Below are 20,408 nucleotides of genomic sequence, written 5' to 3'. Positions count from 1 at the left end.
GCTCTGAGATAAACTCAGCAGTGAGTGGAGAAAGATGGGGATGGAAATGAGCAATCCTGGCACGGACCAGGAACACAGGGAGAGGAATAACAACCATGGCTCAGACTAGAATTGGCCATAGCTCCAATGGGAGTTCACGATGTAACAACAGCCTGGGGACCCTGAGATGGGGCTGCAAACTCCCAGACACTTTAGGGAGGTTGATCATGAGCGAGTTTATAGCTTATGAGGAGTTTGTAAGGGAGCCAGGACCCAGATAATAGGGGATTTTAATTACTTAGATATTGATGGATATAATAAGTGTGCAGCAAACCACAAAGGGAAACCTGTGGCTGGAGGGGAGAGGGAGATTGATCTATGCACAGCATGTTAAATTACTTAAATCATTCAGAGCCTCTTCTGGCCCCAGCTCCAGGAGCAGAGCCAAGTATGATAAATAAGGCTGGAATTGGGAAGTGTCTAGAATCCAAATGTTTGTATTCCTGTTCGATTTCAAATATTCATGGGGACAAAAGCAGCAAAGCACTAGGCTGAGTCTGCCTGGGGGCTGTGGGAATTCCTGTGGGGGTGCTGGCAGCCCAGCACCAAGAAAGGGCTGCCAGTGCCCATGGGCAGCTCAGGAACTTTTGCACAGATTTGTCTCAGTGGACGGTGACCTGGGTGAGACCCGGGCAGGGCAAGGAGGGACCCAGAGCGATTGAGAAGGATGGAAACTCTGAGCCAACAGTGTGGGTGGGATGACGGGCTGGGCATGGCCCCGGGGGCAGAGGGAGCCGGGCAGGCAGGGCTGGCCACCTCCTGAGGGTTGGTCCCAGGGCTGGCGAGGCTCTGTGAGGGAGGTTTGGTGCATCAAAGGTGTGCCAAGGTGTGCCTTCTCCTGCCACCTTGGGTGTGCACCAGGCTTCTCCATCACACAGGCCTGACCATTGGATATCATGGGGAAAATCTGTGCTTAACAAAAGCAAGGAGTCATAAGTCAGGTGGACACTCCAAAATGTGGCTGGAAGAGCTGCTGGGCAGCTCTGAGTGGCAGCTCCACAATGGAAACATGTGCCTCAGTGGTGCAGGGACAGGGCCTGGCTCCAGAGATAAGGGAGATTTCTGTCTGGGTGGCACCGATTTGGGGCTGGAGCTGCTGCTCTGGATGTGGACAAGGGCTGTGACATCTCTGCTGTTTTTCCATCCACTCCCTGGCAGGCGTCAGTCCCAGCTGACCCAGCAGATACTGCTGGGCTCAGGGAGTTGGTGCAAAATCCTGCTCTCAGTCATGTGAATCCTGGGCAGACTGCACATCCCAGCCTCACTGCAGGGAGGTACCTTTGGGAGCTGAGGTCAGGGGGCAGCACCTCTGAAAGAGGGGGGAGACTCTGCTCTTCTGCTGCTTTTCTCTTGCTGAAATAACATTAATTCTATTACAGAGCTGCAGAAAAGGTCTTTACCCTGCCTGTTCCAGTGCTCAGGTTGTCCCAGCTGGGGTCTGACAGAGAGCAGCAGAGCCTGGACACTGCTGCTCAGGAGAGCTGATGGGTAGCCATGGCTGGACTCATCCCACACATTCTGGGCTCCAAAACAAACCCTTCAGGACAGAGTGGGACAGGTTGGCAGCCTGTGCCAGCACAGTTCCCACTGGCAGGATGCAGCAGGATGCACATGGGTATCCTCAAACACATTGTGCCATTTTTAGGCACAAGCATAAATTATTTAAATGCCACGTGCTTCCAGTCAGAATGCACCTGAGACCTTAGATGTCTGTGTCTTGTGATCAATGTTAGACAGCAATGGTTTGAAAACAGAGAAATCAAAGCTGTCTTGGAGCAGCTGTCTCAGCCTGCCAGGAGAGCACAGAGGAAAGGCCTGTGCCTTACTGTGCCTCACTATCTGGGTACTTCCAGGATCCTCACTGAACTCAGCTCTAAAGGAGCTGCAGCTGATTGTTGGTGAGCTGCCTGTGACAGAGCATTCACTAAGGTGAACTCAGGCATGGGGAGCCTGTGCTGTGTAGTCTGCTGGCCGGGGAACACAGGGAGCTGACTCCTCTGCAGTTTCTTAGGCTCCTTCCTCGTTCACCAAAAGAAGGAGAGTGTGCCCTTGGCTCTCCAGAGCCTCCAATGCCTCTCTGAGTGCCCATCTCCCCTTTTCTCCTCTGAGGTGACACCAATCCATCCTCCTTGCTCCTCAGGAGCTGCTCCTGACCCCGGTGGCACGGGGCAGCACAGGGTGAGGGAAGGAGAGGGAAGGAAACCCACCTGCTGGGGGTCCTGTGGCCCTTCCTGGCACCGGCATCGCTGCTGCCAAGGGTGGTTTGGGCATTTCCAGCACGTGAGGAGCCCCCGTCCCCTGCAGGGCCAGCCTGCCCCAGCTCCCTCCAGTCCTGGCTGCATTTCTCATCTAGATGCAGTGATTTTTCCCCTGGTCCAAGTTTGCTGTTTTCCTGAAATGGTCTGAAATGTAATAGACCAAGACAATCATCGGGATGAAATATTCCCTACATGAAATATGCAGCAGCTGTTCAGAAATGAAGATCAAGTGGAAGGAGCGCTGCCAGGCAAAGATTTAAAGGTGCTGACACGTTCCCGTGGGTTGTTTACTGAAGTTATCTCTGAAGCCCCACTTTTAGGGCTATATTAAAAAAAAAAGAGCACAAAATACAATTTAGCAAGAGTTTAATAATTCAAGCTACAGTGTGCTGAGCTTGTTTTTGCCCTTATGGGGACAACATCTCGTTCCAAAGGACCTTGACTCTCTTCGTGTAGTGCAGAAGAGGCACTGCCAGGGCTATTTTTGCACCCAGACACTGACTGGGTGTGAATCCTGCCTCTGCTGGCCGTGCCAACAAAACCTGGGGAGGCAAAACAGAGCCATATGGCCCGATTTCCCTAACGACGCCAATTCCAAGGAATCTGGGTGTGCTGACTTGCTAGAAAGGGCAACACGGGCACCTGGCATGACAAAAAAAGCTTTAGCACCGCTCTTGGCGCGAGGCTCTGCCCACTCAGCCCAACTGGGTGGTGCGAGGTGAGCCCGTTCCTGCAGCCCGAGGTGAGGCCGTTCTGCAGCTCATTCTGCAGCACATTCCTGCAGCCCGTTCCTGCAGCCCTGTCCTGCAGCACATTCCTGCAGCCTGTTCCTGCAGCCTGTCCTACAGCCCGTTCCTGCAGCACATTCCTGCAGCCCGTTCCTGCAGCACATTCCTGCAGCCCGTCCTACAGCCCGTTCCTGCAGCACATTCCTGCAGCCCGTTCCTGCAGCACATTCCTGCAGCCCGTCCTACAGCCCGAGGTGAGCCTGTTCCTGCAGCCCGTTCCTGTAGCCCGTTCCTGCAGCCCTGTCCTGCAGCACATTCCTGCAGCCCGTTCCTGCAGCCTGTCCTACAGCCCGTTCCTGCAGCCCGTTCCTGCAGCCCGAGGTGAGCCTGTTCCTGCAGCCCGTTCCTGTAGCCCAAGGTCAGCCCACTCCTGCAGCCGTTCCTGCAACCCGTTCCTGCAGCCGAGGGTGAGCCTGTTCCTGCAGCCCGAGATCAGCCTGTCCTGCAGCCCGTTCCTGCAGCTCATTCTGCAGCACATTCCTGCAGCCCGTTCTGCAGCCCATTCCTGCAGCCCATTCCTGCAGCCCGTTCCTGCAGCCTGTTCCTGCAGCCCATTCCTGCAGCACATTCCTGCAGCCCGAGGTGAGGCCGTTCCTGCAGCCCGTTCTGCAGCCCATTCCTGCAGCCCGTTCCTGCAGCCTGTTCCTGCAGCCCATTCCTGCAGCACATTCCTGCAGCCCTTTCAGGCAGTGACCCTCGGAGCAGCCCCCCCAGCACAGGCAGCCCCCGGCTCTGCCTCACAGCAGCCTCTGTACTGGGAGTTATTCTGCTGCTGGTACCTAGTGAGGAGCAGGGGGTTGTCAGAATTATTTTTCCCATGCTGTTGTGACAGGTAGAAGAATTATAAAAGAAAGGCCTCCATAAAATCAGGGCTGCTCTATTAAATTAATAGCCAGCCTGTCATCTCTTCTAACTGTAGTTAAGCAATTTGCAACTTCCCAAGTGAAAACAATCTCGGTATGAAAGGTTTAACGCAACAGCCTATTCTGGGGTTGAAAAATAAGTGATAATGTGTAAACAATAAGATCTGTTCCATGAGAACCCATAAAGGAAAAATGTAAACAACCTGAATCTTAGCACACACACAAATCACCTTCAGACTAAAAAATGAAGTGGTAAGAAAACTACCAGCCAATGGGCGTTGCACACGAAGTCTGTGAAAACTACAAAATAAGTGATGTGAATAAAGAATTGGATTTTTCCGTATGGAGAAAATGGAGTCTGGGCTAACTCATGACGAGATCTGATGACCCGAGGCGATGGCGGGAGGGAGGCGGGCCCGGCCAGGACGGACCCGAGAGACGGAACCCACAAAGTCGGGAACGAACCGCCCGCGGCGAAAAGAAATTCAGGCAGCGAATACGCAAAGTAGCGAAAAACAGCAGCTACAGCCCGGACTGCACAAAATCCACAAAAACAAGAACCGGGCGGGGGAGCGGGAGCCCAAGGGGATAGAAACAACCCCAGAAACAAACCCAGAAACCCAGAAACAAACCTAGAAACCCAGAAACAAAGCCAGAAACAACCCTAGAAATCCAGAAACAAAGCCAGAAACAACCCCAGGAACCCAGAAACAAACCTAGAAACCCAGAAACAAAGCCAGAAACAACCCCAGAAATCCAGAAACAAAGCCAGAAACAACCCCAGGAACCTAGAAACAAACCCAGAAACCACCCCAGAAACAACCCCAAAACCCCAGAAACAAACGCAGACACAAACCCAGAGACAAACGCAGACACAAACAGCATGGAAATAACACGAATCGAGCCGCGGAGACGCGATCGAGAATCGTGAGAGAGAAGGCTGGCAAAAAGCCGTGCAAAATCCGTGGGGCAACGTGCACACTGAGAGTTCAAAAAAGGGGTAAACAGGCGCACACAGGGGATAAAACACAATAAAAGGAAAATGCGAATTTCACTGCTACGGCGTAGAAAACAACGTGAGAGCAGATGTACAAAATGCCTTTTCTATCGACAGGTGGGGCGAGCTGGGGCAGTTTATGTGGGCAGGAGAAGATACGGTAGCCACAAAATCGTTACTACATGGTATTTTATTCGAAATTCGTAAAAAAAAATTACAATCTGCTGAAGGGACCGCAGCTGCTGCGGCAACTTTCCCCCCGCGGGCTCCTCTTGGTCACCGTCTCCTGTGTATACAGGTCCGTTTCTGTTCCCTCCACCCAGGAACGATGGATAAGTTACCTTTTAATTCCGTTTTTCGTGTTGAAAAGACTATTAAAAATGCTAGAGCCCCTTTGAAACGCTCTCAGTCTCGGCCGTGTGGAGACGCCGCGTGGGGACCGCACAAAACCCAGGGACGGAAGCGTGCGCGTGCCCCTTGCAAAACAGCCCCGGCGGGACACAGTGTCCCCGCGGCGCGGGGTGGCCGCTCCCGCTCCGCGGCCGCCGCGGTGGCCGGTGGTGACCGCGGTGACGGTCGGTGGCCGCGGTGGCCGCGGCGGCTCCGCGCGGTGAGTTTTATCCTCCAGAAACACCCGAGCCCCGGGCACCGGGCCGTTCGCAGCTGCATTCGGAACGCGCGAGCTCTGCGGACGGCAGGAAGCGGACCGCATTTCCTGAGACACAACACCCGGAGCGCCATTCCCGCACCCGCGGCCCCGCTCCGGGAGCCCCGGGGAGGGCGGTGGGAGCCACAAGCGCTTCGTGTCTCTTTAACCTTTTCTGTATTTGTATTTCTACATGCGCTCCTTAGAGGTTATTTTGTGTTGTATTTCCCCCGCGGGTGTCCGGGGCAGGCGGGGATGCAGCAGCGCCGGGGCAGAGGGAAGGGTCTGATCTCTAGGGATGCGCGGAGTTCTCGCTCGGCTTCCTTGTTCCATCTTAAGGTCCTAAGTACATAACTGTTTAGAAAAGTATTATCTTAACCTCCTAAAATAGTGCTGATATATTGAATAAATTATGTAAATTTATTAATTTTATAGTAGGCATTATTCATTAAAATGTTATTATTATATTTATATTCGGCTTCTCATATACTTTAACATCTCTTCGTGCAATCATGTAAAAGACACGTGTCGTTCAAGGATTGTTATTTTTGTTTAAAATATGTTAAGGGATACCCCCCTGCCCCCCCAGTGCGAGCTCGGGCTGTAGCCAGGCCTCAGCTGTGCCGGGATGAGAGATTTGCCAACAGACCCAGGTGTTTTCTGCATCAAAACAATACTCAAGTCCCTTTGACTTTATTTTGCCCTTCGCTGACCCCCGAACCCCTCCGCCCTCCACCCCCAATCCCACCCGTGTCCGCCTGCCCACCCCTGCTCTGTTCCTGCGCTCGGGGAGCGGCTGCGCCGCGGCCAAACGCGGATTTCTTCCGCCACCTGCTGATAGGGAAGCGCCGCGGGGCCGTGGTGGGCGCAGGGCCCGGCCTCACGGCTGGGTCGGGAATCACTGCTTTATTCGTCCGTGGAACCCACCCGTGTCCGAGCTGCGGCCCCACGGCCGCGGTGGAGCAGGGAAGACGGGGGGCTTGGAGGGGCACAGCTGTTCCCTGGGGCTGGGGATGGTGCCGGTACCAGGGGAGGATGCTGTGCCCATGACGGTGCCAGGGGAGGACGCTGTGCCCGTGCCGGTGCCAGGGGAGGATGCTGTGCCCGTGCCGGTGCCAGGGGAGGACGCTGTGCCCATGACGGTGCCAGGGGAGGATGCTGTGCCCATGCCGGTGCCAGGGGAGGACGCTGAGCTGGCTGTGTGCCGGTGGGGAGCAGCAGCAGCAGCAGCAGCAGCAGCAGCAGCAGCGCCGCTCTCTCAGCAGCCCCGAGCTGTTCCTCCTGTCCCAGACACGCAGGGGTGGGAAGGCTGCTGCTGACGGGAGCGTTTGGATCTTGGCTTGTGCGTTGCAGACAGACACTGGAGCTCCTGGGCCTCCTGCACCCAACTTGGGGCAACCCTCGGGGTCGCTCAGGCACTTATCAGCCCCTCCCTGGTGGTGTCCCTGACACTCTTCAGGAAGCTGAAGATGTGGGAGCCGCCGGTTCCCTGGGTCTCCAGGGCGGACGGGGCTGTTCCCGCGGCGGGGCCGGGCTGTGCCCGCCGGGCCCTGGCCTTGGCGGCCGCCGTGGCGATGTACTTGGTGACGATGGTGATGTGGTAGGAGCGCAGCTCGGCCAGGGCAGACACACAGCGGTTGAAGGCGGCGCGGAGCCGCGCGTCCCCCGAGGCCAGCACGTGCTGCCGCAGGGACGCGCCCCGGACGCGCTCCACGAAGGCTCTGTGGGCCGGGGGCATGTAGTCCCTCATCCTGTGCAGGAAGGCGGCTGCGGGACACCGGCAAAGGAAGGAATAAGTTGTGGTTAAGTGGATCCAAGGCCTCGACCCTCTAGGAGAGAAGCTGGCCTGGAGCTGTGGTGCTGGCACAGTTTGCAGGGACCCCTGACAGCCTGCACAGCCTCCTCTGCTCTGCCTCCGATTAAGTGAGAAAGAAAACCCATATTAGGTCAGTGCTGCATTAGGGCTGGTGCTAACCCTAAAAGGCAGGGTTTAGCCCTGCTCCCAGCCTTTTTTTTTTTTTTTTTCCTAGTGAAGTGGTTTTGCTAATTTCTGGTAAATATTTCTGTTGTGGGCTGGACTAAGATGAAGCTTTATGAATGGCCTCTCACTGGCAGGGCCTGCATGTTCTGCTCCCTCATCTCTGGGCCCATAGAGAACCTCAGCAAAAAGCTGACATGCAAGAAGCCACATGTGTGCTTCTGTGAATTTATCATGGTGAGGAATCACCTGCCAGAGCCACATTTATAACCTTCCTCCCTGGAACTGGGCAGAGCCTGGTCCCAGCAGGCTCTGCAAGGATGAGATGGGCACATGTCCTGCCTGACAGAGCTGGCACAGTCAAGGGCATCGCTGTGGCTCCCCTCTTCCCCTGCCCCTCATTTGCCCTGGAGAAGCACAAGCCCGTGGCTCCCCTCTTCCCCTGCCCCTCGTTTGCCCTGGAGAAGCACAAGCCGTGGCTCACCGCAGTCGTGCCGGTGGCAGATCCCCAGGAGCTCGTCGAAGGCGTGCAGCACCGAGCTCTGCGCCGCGCTGCCCCCCGAGAACGCCAGCGGCTCTGGGGACACCCCCTCGTAGATGAGCCCGTGTGGCATGGCAGGGTTGTCCTTCCAGCTGGGCAGGAGACACGGCAGTCAGGCAGCGGCCATGGGGCTGGGGACAGGGGCCTGTGAGAAGGGACCTTGGGCTGGCAAGATTGAGCAAAACTTTCCTGGCCCAGCCCATGGATCTCCTCCTCCAGCTCAGCCATGTCAGCCTTCCTCAAACAAGAGATAAACTTGGAAATCAAATACTGTGCCAAAGCACACAATGAGGCCGTGGGTGCAAGGAGAAATCCTTAGTGTTCCTGTGCCAGAAGAGTGTTCTCTGGGATCTCCATGCCCTGGTGAGCACCCTGTGGCATGGTGCAGGGACACATTTCCCTGCCTGGCTACACCTCCTGCTCCAGTTCAGGGAAGTTTCTGCAAGCAGAGCTGCCTTAGAGCTAGAGGGGCACTTGTCTGGGCAACAGTGGCACTTTACATCAATTCCTTGAACATCAGTGGCCATTTGGAGAAGCAGGTAGTCACCCAAATACTCCTCTGAGCCCCTGAAGTTTGGGTTTTCCTTTGTTCTTGCCACTCAAGGTGAAGTAATTTTTAAAGGCATTTAAAAGATAAATAGGGGCCGGCCCAGCCTGCCTCTATTTATCTCTGCAGATAACAAGGCAAGGATGGGATTTCCTCCCTCTGAAGCTGCTGGTCCTGGGCAGGTCAGGAGCCAGCACTGCTGGTGCCTCCCACACACCCTGAACTCAGACCGTGTCAGGCATCCTTGTGCCAAAACAGAGAAGTGCTCACACCCAAATGGAGACAGAAGTTATGATTTCAGGGAGGTAAAGTGCCTGGCACAAAAATATCTGTTGACTTTTAGCAGAATGCACCATTCCATGAGGCTTTCAGTGCTGGCTGCAGTGTCTCTTGGGCTACAGGAACAGATTTTACACAAACTGTAGAGAAAATAGACTCGTTATCAAATACCAGAATATTTTTAGTTCTCCGAGGATTGTATTTATAGCAACCTCTACTAGCGGGAAGTTCTTAGAAGGGAATTTGCAAGGCGTGTTTTCCCAAACTGATGACCATCGAGACAAGGTCAGCTTGGATAAAAAATGACAGAAACTTAATCACGATGCGTGGAGCCTTCTGCTTGGGAATGCTGAGATATGATGGAGAGAAATAAAAATAGAACCCCCCTGAGAAGCCTGGGACCAAGTGTCTGCAGAGGCTGCAGCCCCAGGGATGCTGAGGGATGGTGAATGTGCCATGGGGCTCTTGGGGCTGTGGCTCTGCCTTGCCCAAACAGCGTTTTCAGTTTTGGGGGGATTTTCTTCTTCTCAACTGACAGAATTGTAACAGAGCAGCAGCAAGAGGATTGTTACGGTTGTTTGCTTAACACACGGTGGGAAGAGCCTCTGCTCAGCTTTGCAGCTTTGTGTACACAGTGTGGAAGTAAAGAGAAATTCCTCTTCTGTCAAAACTGTTTGGCCAAGAGCAGGAAAGATTCATTTGTGCACAATTCTGGCTGCTGGGGCTGAGCTGAAGCGTGGGATGGAGAGAAGCTGGAGGGAGGCAGACCCAAGCCCTTGGCCACAGTCCAAGCCCAACTGATCCAGTGCCTAGGAATTCCTGAGGGACAGGATCATGATGCTCCAGGGAGCATCACTGCCAGACACAATGCTGGTCCCTACCCTGCCCTGGGGAACTCCATATCCCATCTGGGCTGCGCCTTCCCTGCAGATCCCCAGCTCCCCCAGCCCTGTGGGGGAGCTCCCCCAGCACAGTGGCTCTGAAGGGAAGCAGGCTGCACTTACCCAGAGAGAAAGATCCGGATCACAGAGTAGAACACTTCTGGATCCACATAGTCTAGGAGGAAGTCAACCAGATCAGAGGTGGTGGGCGGTTACACCACAGTGTGTGATGAGCTGCAGCATGCACAGGCACCAGCTGCTCTCACCGTGCATCCGCCTCAGTGCTGCTCTCATCGCCTGGATGGCTCCTGCCAGCTCCTCCAGGGCGCTGTGCAGGGCCTCCTCATCACACTGCAGGATGGCCCCGAGGGCCTGGGTGATTGCCTGCGAGAGGAGGAGGGAGAGCACAAGTCACACAGGGGTAGGATGTCTGCATACAGTGGCTCTGGACATTTGCTGCCACCCACGCCGGCTCTGCCCCTTCCCCAGCCCAGGCTCAGGGGACAGGAACACCTTGTGGGTGCACCTCAGGCACTTCACAGTGCAGCAAAGAGCCCCGACACAGGTACCCACCTTAATGCCAGGCACAGCTGCCTTCTCAACAAGCAGGGTGACGAGGATGAAGCCCCGCAGGCTCTCTCCCCCAGGCAGGCTGATGATCGTGTCCAGGTTCCTGGAAAAAGGAGCCAAGGAGAGAGATTGGGGGGGTGGTAATTCAGGATTTCCCTACACATTGTGGGACCCACTGAGCCCTTGGAACAAAACCATTGCAGACTCCAGAGCCTCTTATCTGCACCCTGTGCAGAGAGGAGCTGGCACAGAGGGGAAGGGGAGCAGGACTGCTCTGGTTTAGGGGCCCTGCCATGCTCCCTGTGCCCTCCCCATGGCCCATGGCCACTGTGTGTGTGAGCCAGAGCAGCCAGTGGCTCTGCCACAGTCCCTCTGCTGCCTTTGCAGTGGCAGTTGTGTGACAAACACTGTTCTTGTGTGCACACATCAAGAGAAGTTCACCCCAAGCAGTGCTGGAGAGCTGAGCCAATCCAAACAAAACCAACACTGTTAGAAAATAAATTACCATTAACTACTTACTCAATTTCCAGAGGCCTGAAGGCATTTCAGTTATGGCAAACAAATGCACAAGAAAAGGAGAGAGAGACAGAGAGATTATAAATTGTTCTAGTGATGGTCTATGCTCTGCAGGGAATAGAGGAGCTGTCCCCAGGGACCCCCATGTTCCCACAGAGTTCCTGTGTCCACACCCTTGAGGCCAACCCCAGCGAAGGTGGATTCAAGGGGTTTTGGCAGAACAGGAGCAGTTTGGGAGCAGTCTGTCCCCAACACTTGCTCATCAGTGCTGCCCACCCGCGGGAAGAACCGCGCTTCGTCCGCTGGCATTTGCTCTTTACCCATGGGGGTCCTTCCTCCTCCAGTTGGCCAGCACAAAGTCTGCGTGGCTGAGGATGGGCGGGAGGCCCAGGGCCTGTGAGACCTCCCAGAAGGGGACAGCGAGATTTTGGGGCAGGACCTGAGTGGCACAAAGCACAGGGGAAGATGGGGATGCTGTCAGAAAGGTGCCTGTCTGCAGGCAGCAGCCACGCAGGAGGGGGCACGCTCCTGCTGCAGCCACAGCAAAGGGGCTTTGCTCCTGTGGGATAAATTCTAAGGGAGCAGCATCAGCTCCCAAGCCCCAAGGAGCAGGTGGTCCTGCTTTACCTTGCCTTTACCTGCACGGTGCCCTCCTCGCCCTCCTGCCAGACGTAGCCCATGGTGATGAAGCTGAGCACCAGGTGTGCCAAGTGCAGCTCCTCACGTCCTCGGAGGTGCTGGGTGCTCAGCTGCGGCATCTGCCAGGGAAACCCTTGGGAGTCAGGAGCGGAGCCAGCAATGCCAAGGCCCCTTGCCCTGCCAGCCAGGGCAACCCTCCTAGTGCTTGGAACCCTCCTTGTCCCCTGCCTTTAAGCCTCCCTTCCCACCTGCTCTGCAGGATTTGTTCCTGTTGCACTGTTTCTGATTTGTGAGCAGGGACAGTAATCCATGGGATTTTCCTCAAAAAGGAATCCCTCCTCGTGGTGCTGGGATGCCCATGGGAGCAGCTGATCCCTGTGTGCCCAAAGGGTCGAGCCTGACTGGAAGCTGATGGAGCACCTGTGCTCCTTTGGCAGGGAGCATGGCTGGGATGAGACGTGGTTCTTGTGACACCTAGAGGGGCCCTGCTGCAGCCCTTGCTGGCTGCTCAGCACTTGGATCTGGTCCGGGAGTTATTTCTGTGCCAATGTTTAGACTTTGCTGTCGCCTGGTGTCAGTCCTGGCTCAGCACACATCCGTGCTGCTGGGTTGCTTTTGCACCTTTTAGACACTGCTGTGCCAGTTTGAGAGAGCTCCAGAGGCAGGAAGGAGAGCACCATACCTGGTGAACACGTGAGCGGAGCTGGTGACTCCTGATCAGCTGAGGCAGGTCACGGGCGATGTCCATCCAGGGCCCGTAGGGTGCTGGCAGATCTGTCTTGGTGCAGAGAGGCAGAGGGAGGGCTGTGAATGTGCCCAGGCTCCCAGCGCCCACCCAGCCTCACACACCACACTGATGGCTTGTGGCTCCTGTAGGATGAGCCTGTGTGGTCACAAATTAATGGATGGTGAACACAATCTGTCTGTCCCCACCCACTCCCACTGTGGAGCCAGGCCAGTAATAAATAGCCCCACTTCGGGCACAGGAGACCTGCCCTTCTTGTGCTCCCCAAAATCCTGTAGAGCCAAGGCCAGTGTGTAAATGGCAGAGCTCCTTCACCTCTCCTCTGTTCTGCCTGCTGCAGCTGCTTTCATCATTTTAAAGGGTAAGGGTTTGTCCTATGATACTGCCTGTGCCAAAATAGCACCTGCCTTCCTCACTGTTCTTTGTAAAGTGTTATAGCAAAATGCCAAATCAAACTCCCCCAGAAAGCCTCTCACCAACCCCTCTGTTTCCCTGGCTGCCTGCTGTGGCATGCAGATGGGGAGGCACGGCCAGCTCCTACCAGAGGGTCGGGAAGCAGGAAGCCAAACTCCTCGGAGACCTGAAACCTGCTCAGTGCCAGAGGCAGGGGGGGCTCCTCCGTGTCACCGCTGGCCTCCATCGCTGGACGCTGTCCGTGCTGTCAGGACGTGCTCTGGCCTGGCCGTGTGCTGAGCCAGCAGCAGAACCTTGTCCTGGGGGTCGGGCCAGGCTGCCCAATGGCCAGAGGCTCTGAGCAAACACGGCTAAAGGTTGCTGATAAGGCTTTGTTATGGAGCCAACATTAAACTCTGTCCCTGTGGGCAGCCACCCATGGGAAGGCCTTGGGGGACCTGTCTGGGGCTGTGAGCTGACCCCTCCCAGGACCGCCCTGAGGGGCTGCCAGGCTCCCAGAGAAAAGGGGACGATTTCAGCAGCTGTGGCCCCTAGGCCCTGAGAGCAGGGTTAACTCTGACAAAAAACACAACTATGCAAGCATAAAATCGTGGGGCACTGGCCATGACACCAGCTTTGCCCAACACCTTTAATTAGTGCCCATGGTGCTGCTCCAGCGCTGGCTCTGGTGTTGGGTGTGCGTCTGTCTTCATCTGCAGGTCTGGCTCTAGCTCTAGGTCTGTCTGCAGCTCTGGGGCCAGTTTTGTGTCTGGCTCCAGGTTTAGCTCCAGGTCTGGCTCCAGCTCCCTGTCCATGTTCTGGCTGGTGCTGTGGGGAGACCTGCAGTGGTGCCTTGGTCTTCACTTGGCTCATGGGGTGCCTCAGCCTGAAGTGGTTCCTCAGCCCAAGGATCACCCCAGCCCTGGGAAGTGTCTTCATATCCCCAATGGGAATTGTCTTATCCCCTTCCCTCCCCTCTCCAGGGATCCCCTCAGCCCTGTCCCCCACCCTGCATCCCCCAGGACTCACCGCTCCCCGTGGCACTGGCGCAGCACCTGCCGCCACAGGCCGAGCCCAAGGGCCGCCGTGAGGACGAGCAGAACGAGGCTGGAGCCCAGCACCAGCCAGGCCATCTCCCCGTGCTCCAGGGCTCCCTGCAGGCCTGGCAGGAGACGGCACAGCTGGGCACGGGCACTGCCAGCCCTGCCCTCGCCGTCCGCGCCGCTGCCCGCGCTCACCTCCCTTTGTCGGCCACGCGCTGCCGTCCTTGCGGCCCCGGCGGGAGCCCCTCCTCTGGCAGTCGGGGGGCTGCCAGCCCTGGTGGCAGTGGCAGCTGCCCTGGTTGGTGCACACCTGCAAGGCCCAGGGGAGTTGTCCAGGTGTGCAGTGAGCCCGGCCTGCCCGCCCCGCCCAGGCCCCGTGGGACTCACGCCGTGGCCGTGGCAGGTGGCTTGGCTGTCACATCGCTGTCCCAGCACCGAGAGGGGGTGACATGTGCTGTTTATACACACCTGGGAAAAACCACGGCAGCTCCAGCCCAGCACTGCCTCACCCTTACAGCGCTCAGCACATCAGGCTATGGCCCAAAGGGACAGGAAAACACACTATTTGGAAAATAAAAGACTAAGAAGCCACAGTTCTGCCCTGGGGCCAGGCCATGTTTAGTGCTCACACCCCACCAAACCTTTAATGCAATATTTGCAAGTTTTTACAGTGTTCTAAATATCCAGCTCACTGCTGCAAGGAACAAGTGTTTCTGTGATCTTGTTAATATTTACAGTTTCTATTTTTCATTTCAGATGATTACAAAGTATTTCCTTACCCTCCCAGATCCACACTTTGTCCCTGGAGGAACCAGGAGCGGATCCAGCCATGCCGATACATTCAGGAAGTTCAGGGACACGCACAGGTACTGCTGCACTCGGGCGTAAATCACAGCAGCAGAGGGAGCTGAGAAGGGCTTCGGGGAGGAATATGTGCAGATTAACTTCCCACACCTGAGGTCCCTGGAAAGCCAATTTGCACAGATGTGTGTCACACACACAGACACACACAGCTACTGCCGGATGAGCACTGGAACATTAAACAGCACAGTCTGGTGAGAAAACATCAGCAGGACTGGGAAGTCCAAGGGAGGAGCTGTGACATAAGGAGAGACACCATATCAAGAAGAACAGACACAGAGGTATTTATTGCTTCACAAATCTCACCACAAACTGGAGTCTTGGCTTCTCTTGGCTGTCCAATCCTAATTAAACACACATATTAGCAGAGCCATGCCCCCTCCCCAGCATACCTCCAAGTACAGGAGTTGTACTTTCCCTGCTTGAAGCCGCAGTGCCCAAACCTGTCCTTCTGGCCATTGATCTCCTCATAACACACCATGGGAGCATTCTTTGAATCTGCAAGTTTAGCAATAATATTTGCTATGGTTAAAACACAAAGGAACATATTACGGTATCTAATAACTTCATTTTTCATTATTTAATTAGAGAAAACATACCTATCCCTGCCCAAACCCCCAGCAGTCCCAAACCTCAGAAATCAGCAGGGGAGTAGCAAATGGGGAAGTTCTCTGATGGAGTTTGCCCACAGAAAATAATTTGCGTTTTGATCTTTCCATTGTTATCTGTGAAGCACTGGGGGACTCTGTTAAAACAGAGCTTGAAATGCTTTCCTGAAGCTGTGCCTTCTCTCCAGGCGCCCCACTCTCACCCGAGACTGTGCATTGAAGCGTTCAGGTACAGACTGAGCATCGTGAGCAGTGCCCGTGGCAGCAGCCCAGCATGTTACCTCTCCCGTAGAGCCGCTTGCAGTGCAGGTCCGAGGAGCGGCACAGCCCCTGGTAGCAGTAGCCGGTGCCGTGCCCGCAGTCGTGCCCGTCCTGCACGAACACGTCCGCGGGGCAGGAGGCGGAGGAGCCGCTGCAGAACTCGGGCAGGTCGCACTGGGCATCGGCGGCCGGGCGGCACAGCGTGTTCCTCCTCTTGAACTGCAGAGGAGGGGCAGCTCTGCAGCCTCCCTCCCCGCCAGCCTGAGCCCACGATGGCCTCAGGGCTCCCCTTGGGGCACTCGGGTGACCACACACGTGTGACACTGCCTGGGACAGGCTCCCAGTGATATTCCCCCCAGGGCTTCCCAAGAGCTGAGCTGAGGAGCCCAACCCCAGGAACCTTTCCCATTGCTCAGCAGGAAGTTTGGCTCCATCCCTCAGCATGGGAACTATTTGTCCAAAAATAAATAATGATTTTATGATAATTATAAAAATGTGGCTTACCTGACAATTTCTACAACATAATCCAGAGGCACATCTTGCTCTTGGCTTCAGTCTACACCAGCTAGTGCAGCACCTGTCCTTCAGGCATTCCTGGGGACACATGGCAAACCCCTGTTATTTTATTCTGTTGTACCCCCGACCTTCTCCCCCTTCTCCTCTCCCCATATTACTTGGGCAATACCCAGCAGAACAAACGGGCAGAGCTGCCACCACATCGGTGCCACACAGAAACCATCTCAAACCCAGCCTAACCCTCCCTGGGCTGCAGCGGGGTCCCGGTCTCACGGGTTCGCTCCTCCGCAGCCCCGGCACACGCGGGGCCCGCGCCCACCTGCGCGGAGCCGCAGTCGCACTGCTCGCCCGCCTCCACCACGCGGTTCCCGCAGACGGCCCCGCTCCGCCGGGACAGGCGGGGGCTGCCGAACAGACACGCGCCTCTGCCCTGCTTCAGGAAGCTCTCAAAGTCCCTGATGCTGCAGTTACTAAAGGCTTTTGCCCCACTGAAATGGCTAAAATAAAGCAATTACCAGCTTTATGTTACACATGCACCCCCTCTCTCTTCCCAAAGCTCTGTGCCAGTCAAGGGCTTGCCCAGACCACTGGCACAGGGTATGATGGCTATGGGTCTGTTAATTCACCTGATCTACAGCTCATTATTGAAAGAGACTGAAAAACATTCTAAAGTACCTTCATTTTAGAGAGCAAATGTCTCTTTTGTCAAATTAAGCAGTAAATTGCTATTTAATTAATTCTTTTTTTCTTCTTAGAGAAATAAAAGCAAGTATTTCTTCATGGAAATAGTGGTCAGGTGTTGGAACTGCTGCCCAGGGAGGTGGTGGAGTCACAGTGCTCTGGTGCAGTTGACAGGGTGGTGAACACTTTGGTCAAAGGTTGGACTCAGTGGTCCTGGAGGCCTTTTCCAACCTGAGCGATTCCCTGAGCCTGTGATTCTGATCTGTTGTACTTTTTGCAATGGAATGACAGTTGTAGAGGACACCTCTGACAAGGGGACACCACGCAACCATCCCTGTCCCCCACGTCCCCTGCCCCAGCCCTGCAGCCCCAGGGCACACTCACAGCGCCGCGGGGCTCATGATGCAGACACGCCCGGGGCAGCTGCAGCCTCGGGAGCTGTCCCAGTTCATGCCCAGGCTGTGGCCCAGCACCTGCGCCAGGAGCACAGAGAAGGACTCCAGGGTCACGTTCCCGTGGTACTGGAGGGAGGAGAGAGGAGTTGCCACAGCTGAGATCCCTGCTCAGGACACAGATCCTCCCACACGCTCCCACCCACCCCATCCCTGAGTTCACAGCCATGTGGGCTGGTGAGGGACACGCAGGGGACAGGTGGGACCGTACCAGGGCCACCGTGGCAGCAGCATCTCTCTGGCACGCCTCTCCTGGGGCTGCTGCGCCCATGAATGCTCCTTGGTCCCTGTACCTGGAACAGAGGTGGCCACTGGTGGTCCCAGGGACACCCTGCGTCTGTGCAGCCCAGTCCCCTTGGTGTCCCCCTTGGTGGGTGGCAAGGGATGGATGGCACCATTGCAGCTGCTGCATCCTAGGCGGAATGTCTTGGAAGAAATACTTTAGGAATATTAAGGATTTAGGAAATAGGCATTTTTAAAAAAGCATTTGTCAAAAGAATCGTTTATATTTCAACTTGTATTGGTTTGACTGATTGCTAGCACATACCCTTTAATACTAATGAACCTTTATCTTACCCTAAGAGAGAAGCAATGTGTGCCTGTGGCTCCAGAGACAACTGTTTCCAGTGTAAAAATCGCTGTAGAAGCTCATCTGTGTCCCCTGCTGTTGATATTTTATCCCCCTCTGCCCACAGCTCCAGGGAGGACAGCACGATGGTGACATTAAGGGGATTAAACATCTGCAAATGTAAGAGAGGAAACCTCTGCTCTCACACCTTCCCTTCATGCAGTCACTACTCTGCACACAGTAAACACATGGGAAAAGTGAATTGCTGCTGTGAGTGCCTCAATGACATCTGTAGCCAAAAAGAATGAACACACCTAAAGAATAAAGAGAGATAGCAAGAGGCCTGAGCCAAAGTCCAATAATTTCATAACTATTAGGGGGTTTGGGAATAACTTATTACACAAGTGAACCATAAGACCACCAGTGGAGTAAAGAACAGGACTGGAAGTTGATTACCAGCACCTGAGAGTAGGCAGGGTAATTGGATTAGTGAGATCAGGGATCTGCTGCACAGAGAGGGAAGCAACCCAGGAGTCCTCAAAATGCAGGGGTTTGGCTGCCCTAAGGCAAACTGCCTGTTTATCTGTACATCTGCACGAGACATGGCCATCACACCGGGAAAGATGTTCTTTTGTGGCAGACTGACATGTCTAGTCTCAAGAAAATGGGTTTTTTTACATCCTCCTAAACCTAAAAGCAGCTAGAAAAAAGGGGGCCACTGCTAACATCAACATCCCCCTCGTCCCCCATCTCACTGCAGTACAAACCAGACTTAAGAACTCACATTGTTGATTAAATTGAAGGCCTGGATTATCTTCTGTGTCGCAGCATTCGGGTCTGATCCCATATAGTTGTACTGAAAAACAACCCAAGAGGACACAAGGGCAGACAAGGTGCTGACCAGGGTGAAGCATGATAATGTTGGAACACTGAAATTATTCCCAACACTGAGCCATGGAGACATGAGCTACAAATTCATGTTCCTTCTTTCCTACAAAATCCACAGTAAGCCTAACTTTTCAAAATGGAAAACAAAGGAAGGCTGTAAAGGCGTGTACTTTCCCATGTAAAGGCTGGGAAATGTTACCATTTCCATGCTCACAGAAGTCAGGCAAAGACAAGGAAAAAGCAGCTGGCATGGACTTACCAAAGCCTTGTCCAAAACCACATATACTGTGAGGTATTTGGGAGACTGTGCAGCAGCTGAGAGGGGCTAAAAGAGAAAATGGGCTTCAAAGTACAGATCCTGCATCCCCTGCTCGCCTCTGCTGCTGTTGGGCAGCGCTTCTCAAGCGTCCCTTCAAAGCTGTGCCCATGTGTCTGGCCAAAGCTCGCAGCAGAATCAGACCCCTCCCCACAGGACAGGGTGAGGACAGCACTGCTCACCTCCTCGTCCCTGTGGGCCTTGTCCAGCATCTCCCAGGCTGCCAGCCCGCCCTCGGGGGGGCTGTGGGCCGGGAGGGCCCCTCCTGCCTTCTGCTCCTCGCTCACTCGGTACACCACGTGCTGGAAGGCCGGGGAGTAGCCCAGGGGCTGGATCCCGTAGCTCACGTTCTCAAACTGCAGCAGGCCCCTGCCAAGGCACCAGCACCGGCCGCCTGCTGCTGGGCACTGGGACAGCTGCCCCAGCACCAGCTGCCCCCAGGCCGGGCTGCCAGGGCACCTCTGGCCCCCGTGCAAAGGCCTGGCAAGTGCCCACAGGGGGGGCAGCACAGGGACAGGCTGGTGCTTTACCTGAGCCCCGAGCAGGTGTTGAGGGTCACTGCTGAGCTGGGGAAGCCATCGATGTACCCCCAGTAGTGGCAGCCTCCCTGTGACATGACAGAGGACAGGGAGCCCTTCCATGGCTGGGAAGGCAGGCCCCTTACCCACCACCCTTGCTGGACCAGCTGCCTCGGGCAGAGCCACTCAGCACAAACAGCCCAAAGCAGGGCCAGGTTACCTCAGTGTGGGCAGAATCAGAGTGCAAAGATCCCTGCTCGCTGGACAGGTAAGTCTGGAAATTGTCAGATAAAAAGGCACTACAAGAGAGAGGCATAAAGTGAGGTACTTACAACAGCATCCATTACCCAGAGCTGCTCAAGCTTCTGGCAGGTCCTGCAGCCACCAGGGCACAGGGCAGCTACAGTCAGTGAGGGCAATGTCAGGGCCAACTCACTGCTGCTGCAGGTGGATGGTGTACGGCCTCCCCTCAATCCTCAGGATGTAGGACACCGCATCCTTGTGCATACAGAAAAGCAGAGAAGGGGAGAATTGGGAACAGGGAGTTGGCAATAGCACAATCCAAGTGAGGCCTGCTGTGAACACCAAAGGGGGAGCAGAGAGTGGCTGCAGCCATCATGGTGCTGGCAGCTCTGCTGTGGTGCTGTCATTACAGCTGCCAGCACATCTGTACCCCCCCAGCCCTCTTCTGCTGCTGCAGACCTCCCTTTCTCCCTTTCCCCTCCCTTCTCCCAGCCTCCCCAGACCCCCCAGCACCGTGCCTGCTTCAGCCCTGCCACTCCTTCTGTGCTCGCCCCCAGCTGCTGCGGGACTGTGACCTGGGACCACACCCGCCCACCCACAGGGGACAGAGACCCCCACGGCTCAGCCCAGTCCCGGCGGGTGGGGGCGTCGGGGGGGCCCTGCCCAGCCTCATGCAGCAGCTCCAGGAGCAGCAGGAGCAGCAGCGGTGGCATTGCACAGAGAGGCCCCATGGCCGGCCGGTAACCCCCACCAGTAACGGCCCCACAGCCCAC

The 20,408-nt window shown here is 55.5% G+C and overlaps 2 protein-coding genes across 2 annotated transcripts; both read right to left on the bottom strand.

Moving 5' to 3' along the window:
- Positions 1 to 7,002: 7,002 nt before the first annotated feature.
- Positions 7,003 to 13,159, bottom strand: IDO2 (indoleamine 2,3-dioxygenase 2). The gene is made up of 10 exons (XM_063420036.1): positions 12,829 to 13,159; positions 12,225 to 12,320; positions 11,542 to 11,661; positions 11,224 to 11,342; positions 10,907 to 10,921; positions 10,391 to 10,490; positions 10,084 to 10,201; positions 9,941 to 9,992; positions 8,054 to 8,202; positions 7,003 to 7,358 (listed from the first exon to the last, which is right to left on the bottom strand). The coding sequence occupies exons 1-10, from the start codon at positions 12,925 to 12,927 to the stop codon at positions 7,003 to 7,005; spliced, it is 1,224 nt and encodes a 407-aa protein (XP_063276106.1). The 5' UTR covers positions 12,928 to 13,159.
- On the bottom strand, positions 13,063 to 19,899 carry LOC134562552 (disintegrin and metalloproteinase domain-containing protein 32-like). The gene is made up of 18 exons (XM_063419989.1): positions 19,829 to 19,899; positions 19,613 to 19,691; positions 19,405 to 19,481; positions 19,057 to 19,243; positions 18,818 to 18,883; positions 18,455 to 18,526; positions 17,679 to 17,842; positions 17,314 to 17,395; positions 17,035 to 17,171; positions 16,289 to 16,466; positions 15,958 to 16,047; positions 15,474 to 15,672; positions 14,977 to 15,082; positions 14,503 to 14,686; positions 14,111 to 14,191; positions 13,919 to 14,033; positions 13,710 to 13,842; positions 13,063 to 13,508 (listed from the first exon to the last, which is right to left on the bottom strand). The coding sequence occupies exons 1-18, from the start codon at positions 19,897 to 19,899 to the stop codon at positions 13,334 to 13,336; spliced, it is 2,196 nt and encodes a 731-aa protein (XP_063276059.1). The 3' UTR covers positions 13,063 to 13,333.
- Positions 19,900 to 20,408: the final 509 nt, after the last annotated feature.

Source organism: Prinia subflava, chromosome 29, assembly GCF_021018805.1.
Source record: "Prinia subflava isolate CZ2003 ecotype Zambia chromosome 29, Cam_Psub_1.2, whole genome shotgun sequence".
NCBI lineage: Eukaryota > Metazoa > Chordata > Aves > Passeriformes > Cisticolidae > Prinia > Prinia subflava.
This window is presented reverse-complemented; position numbering and strand designations above follow the sequence as displayed.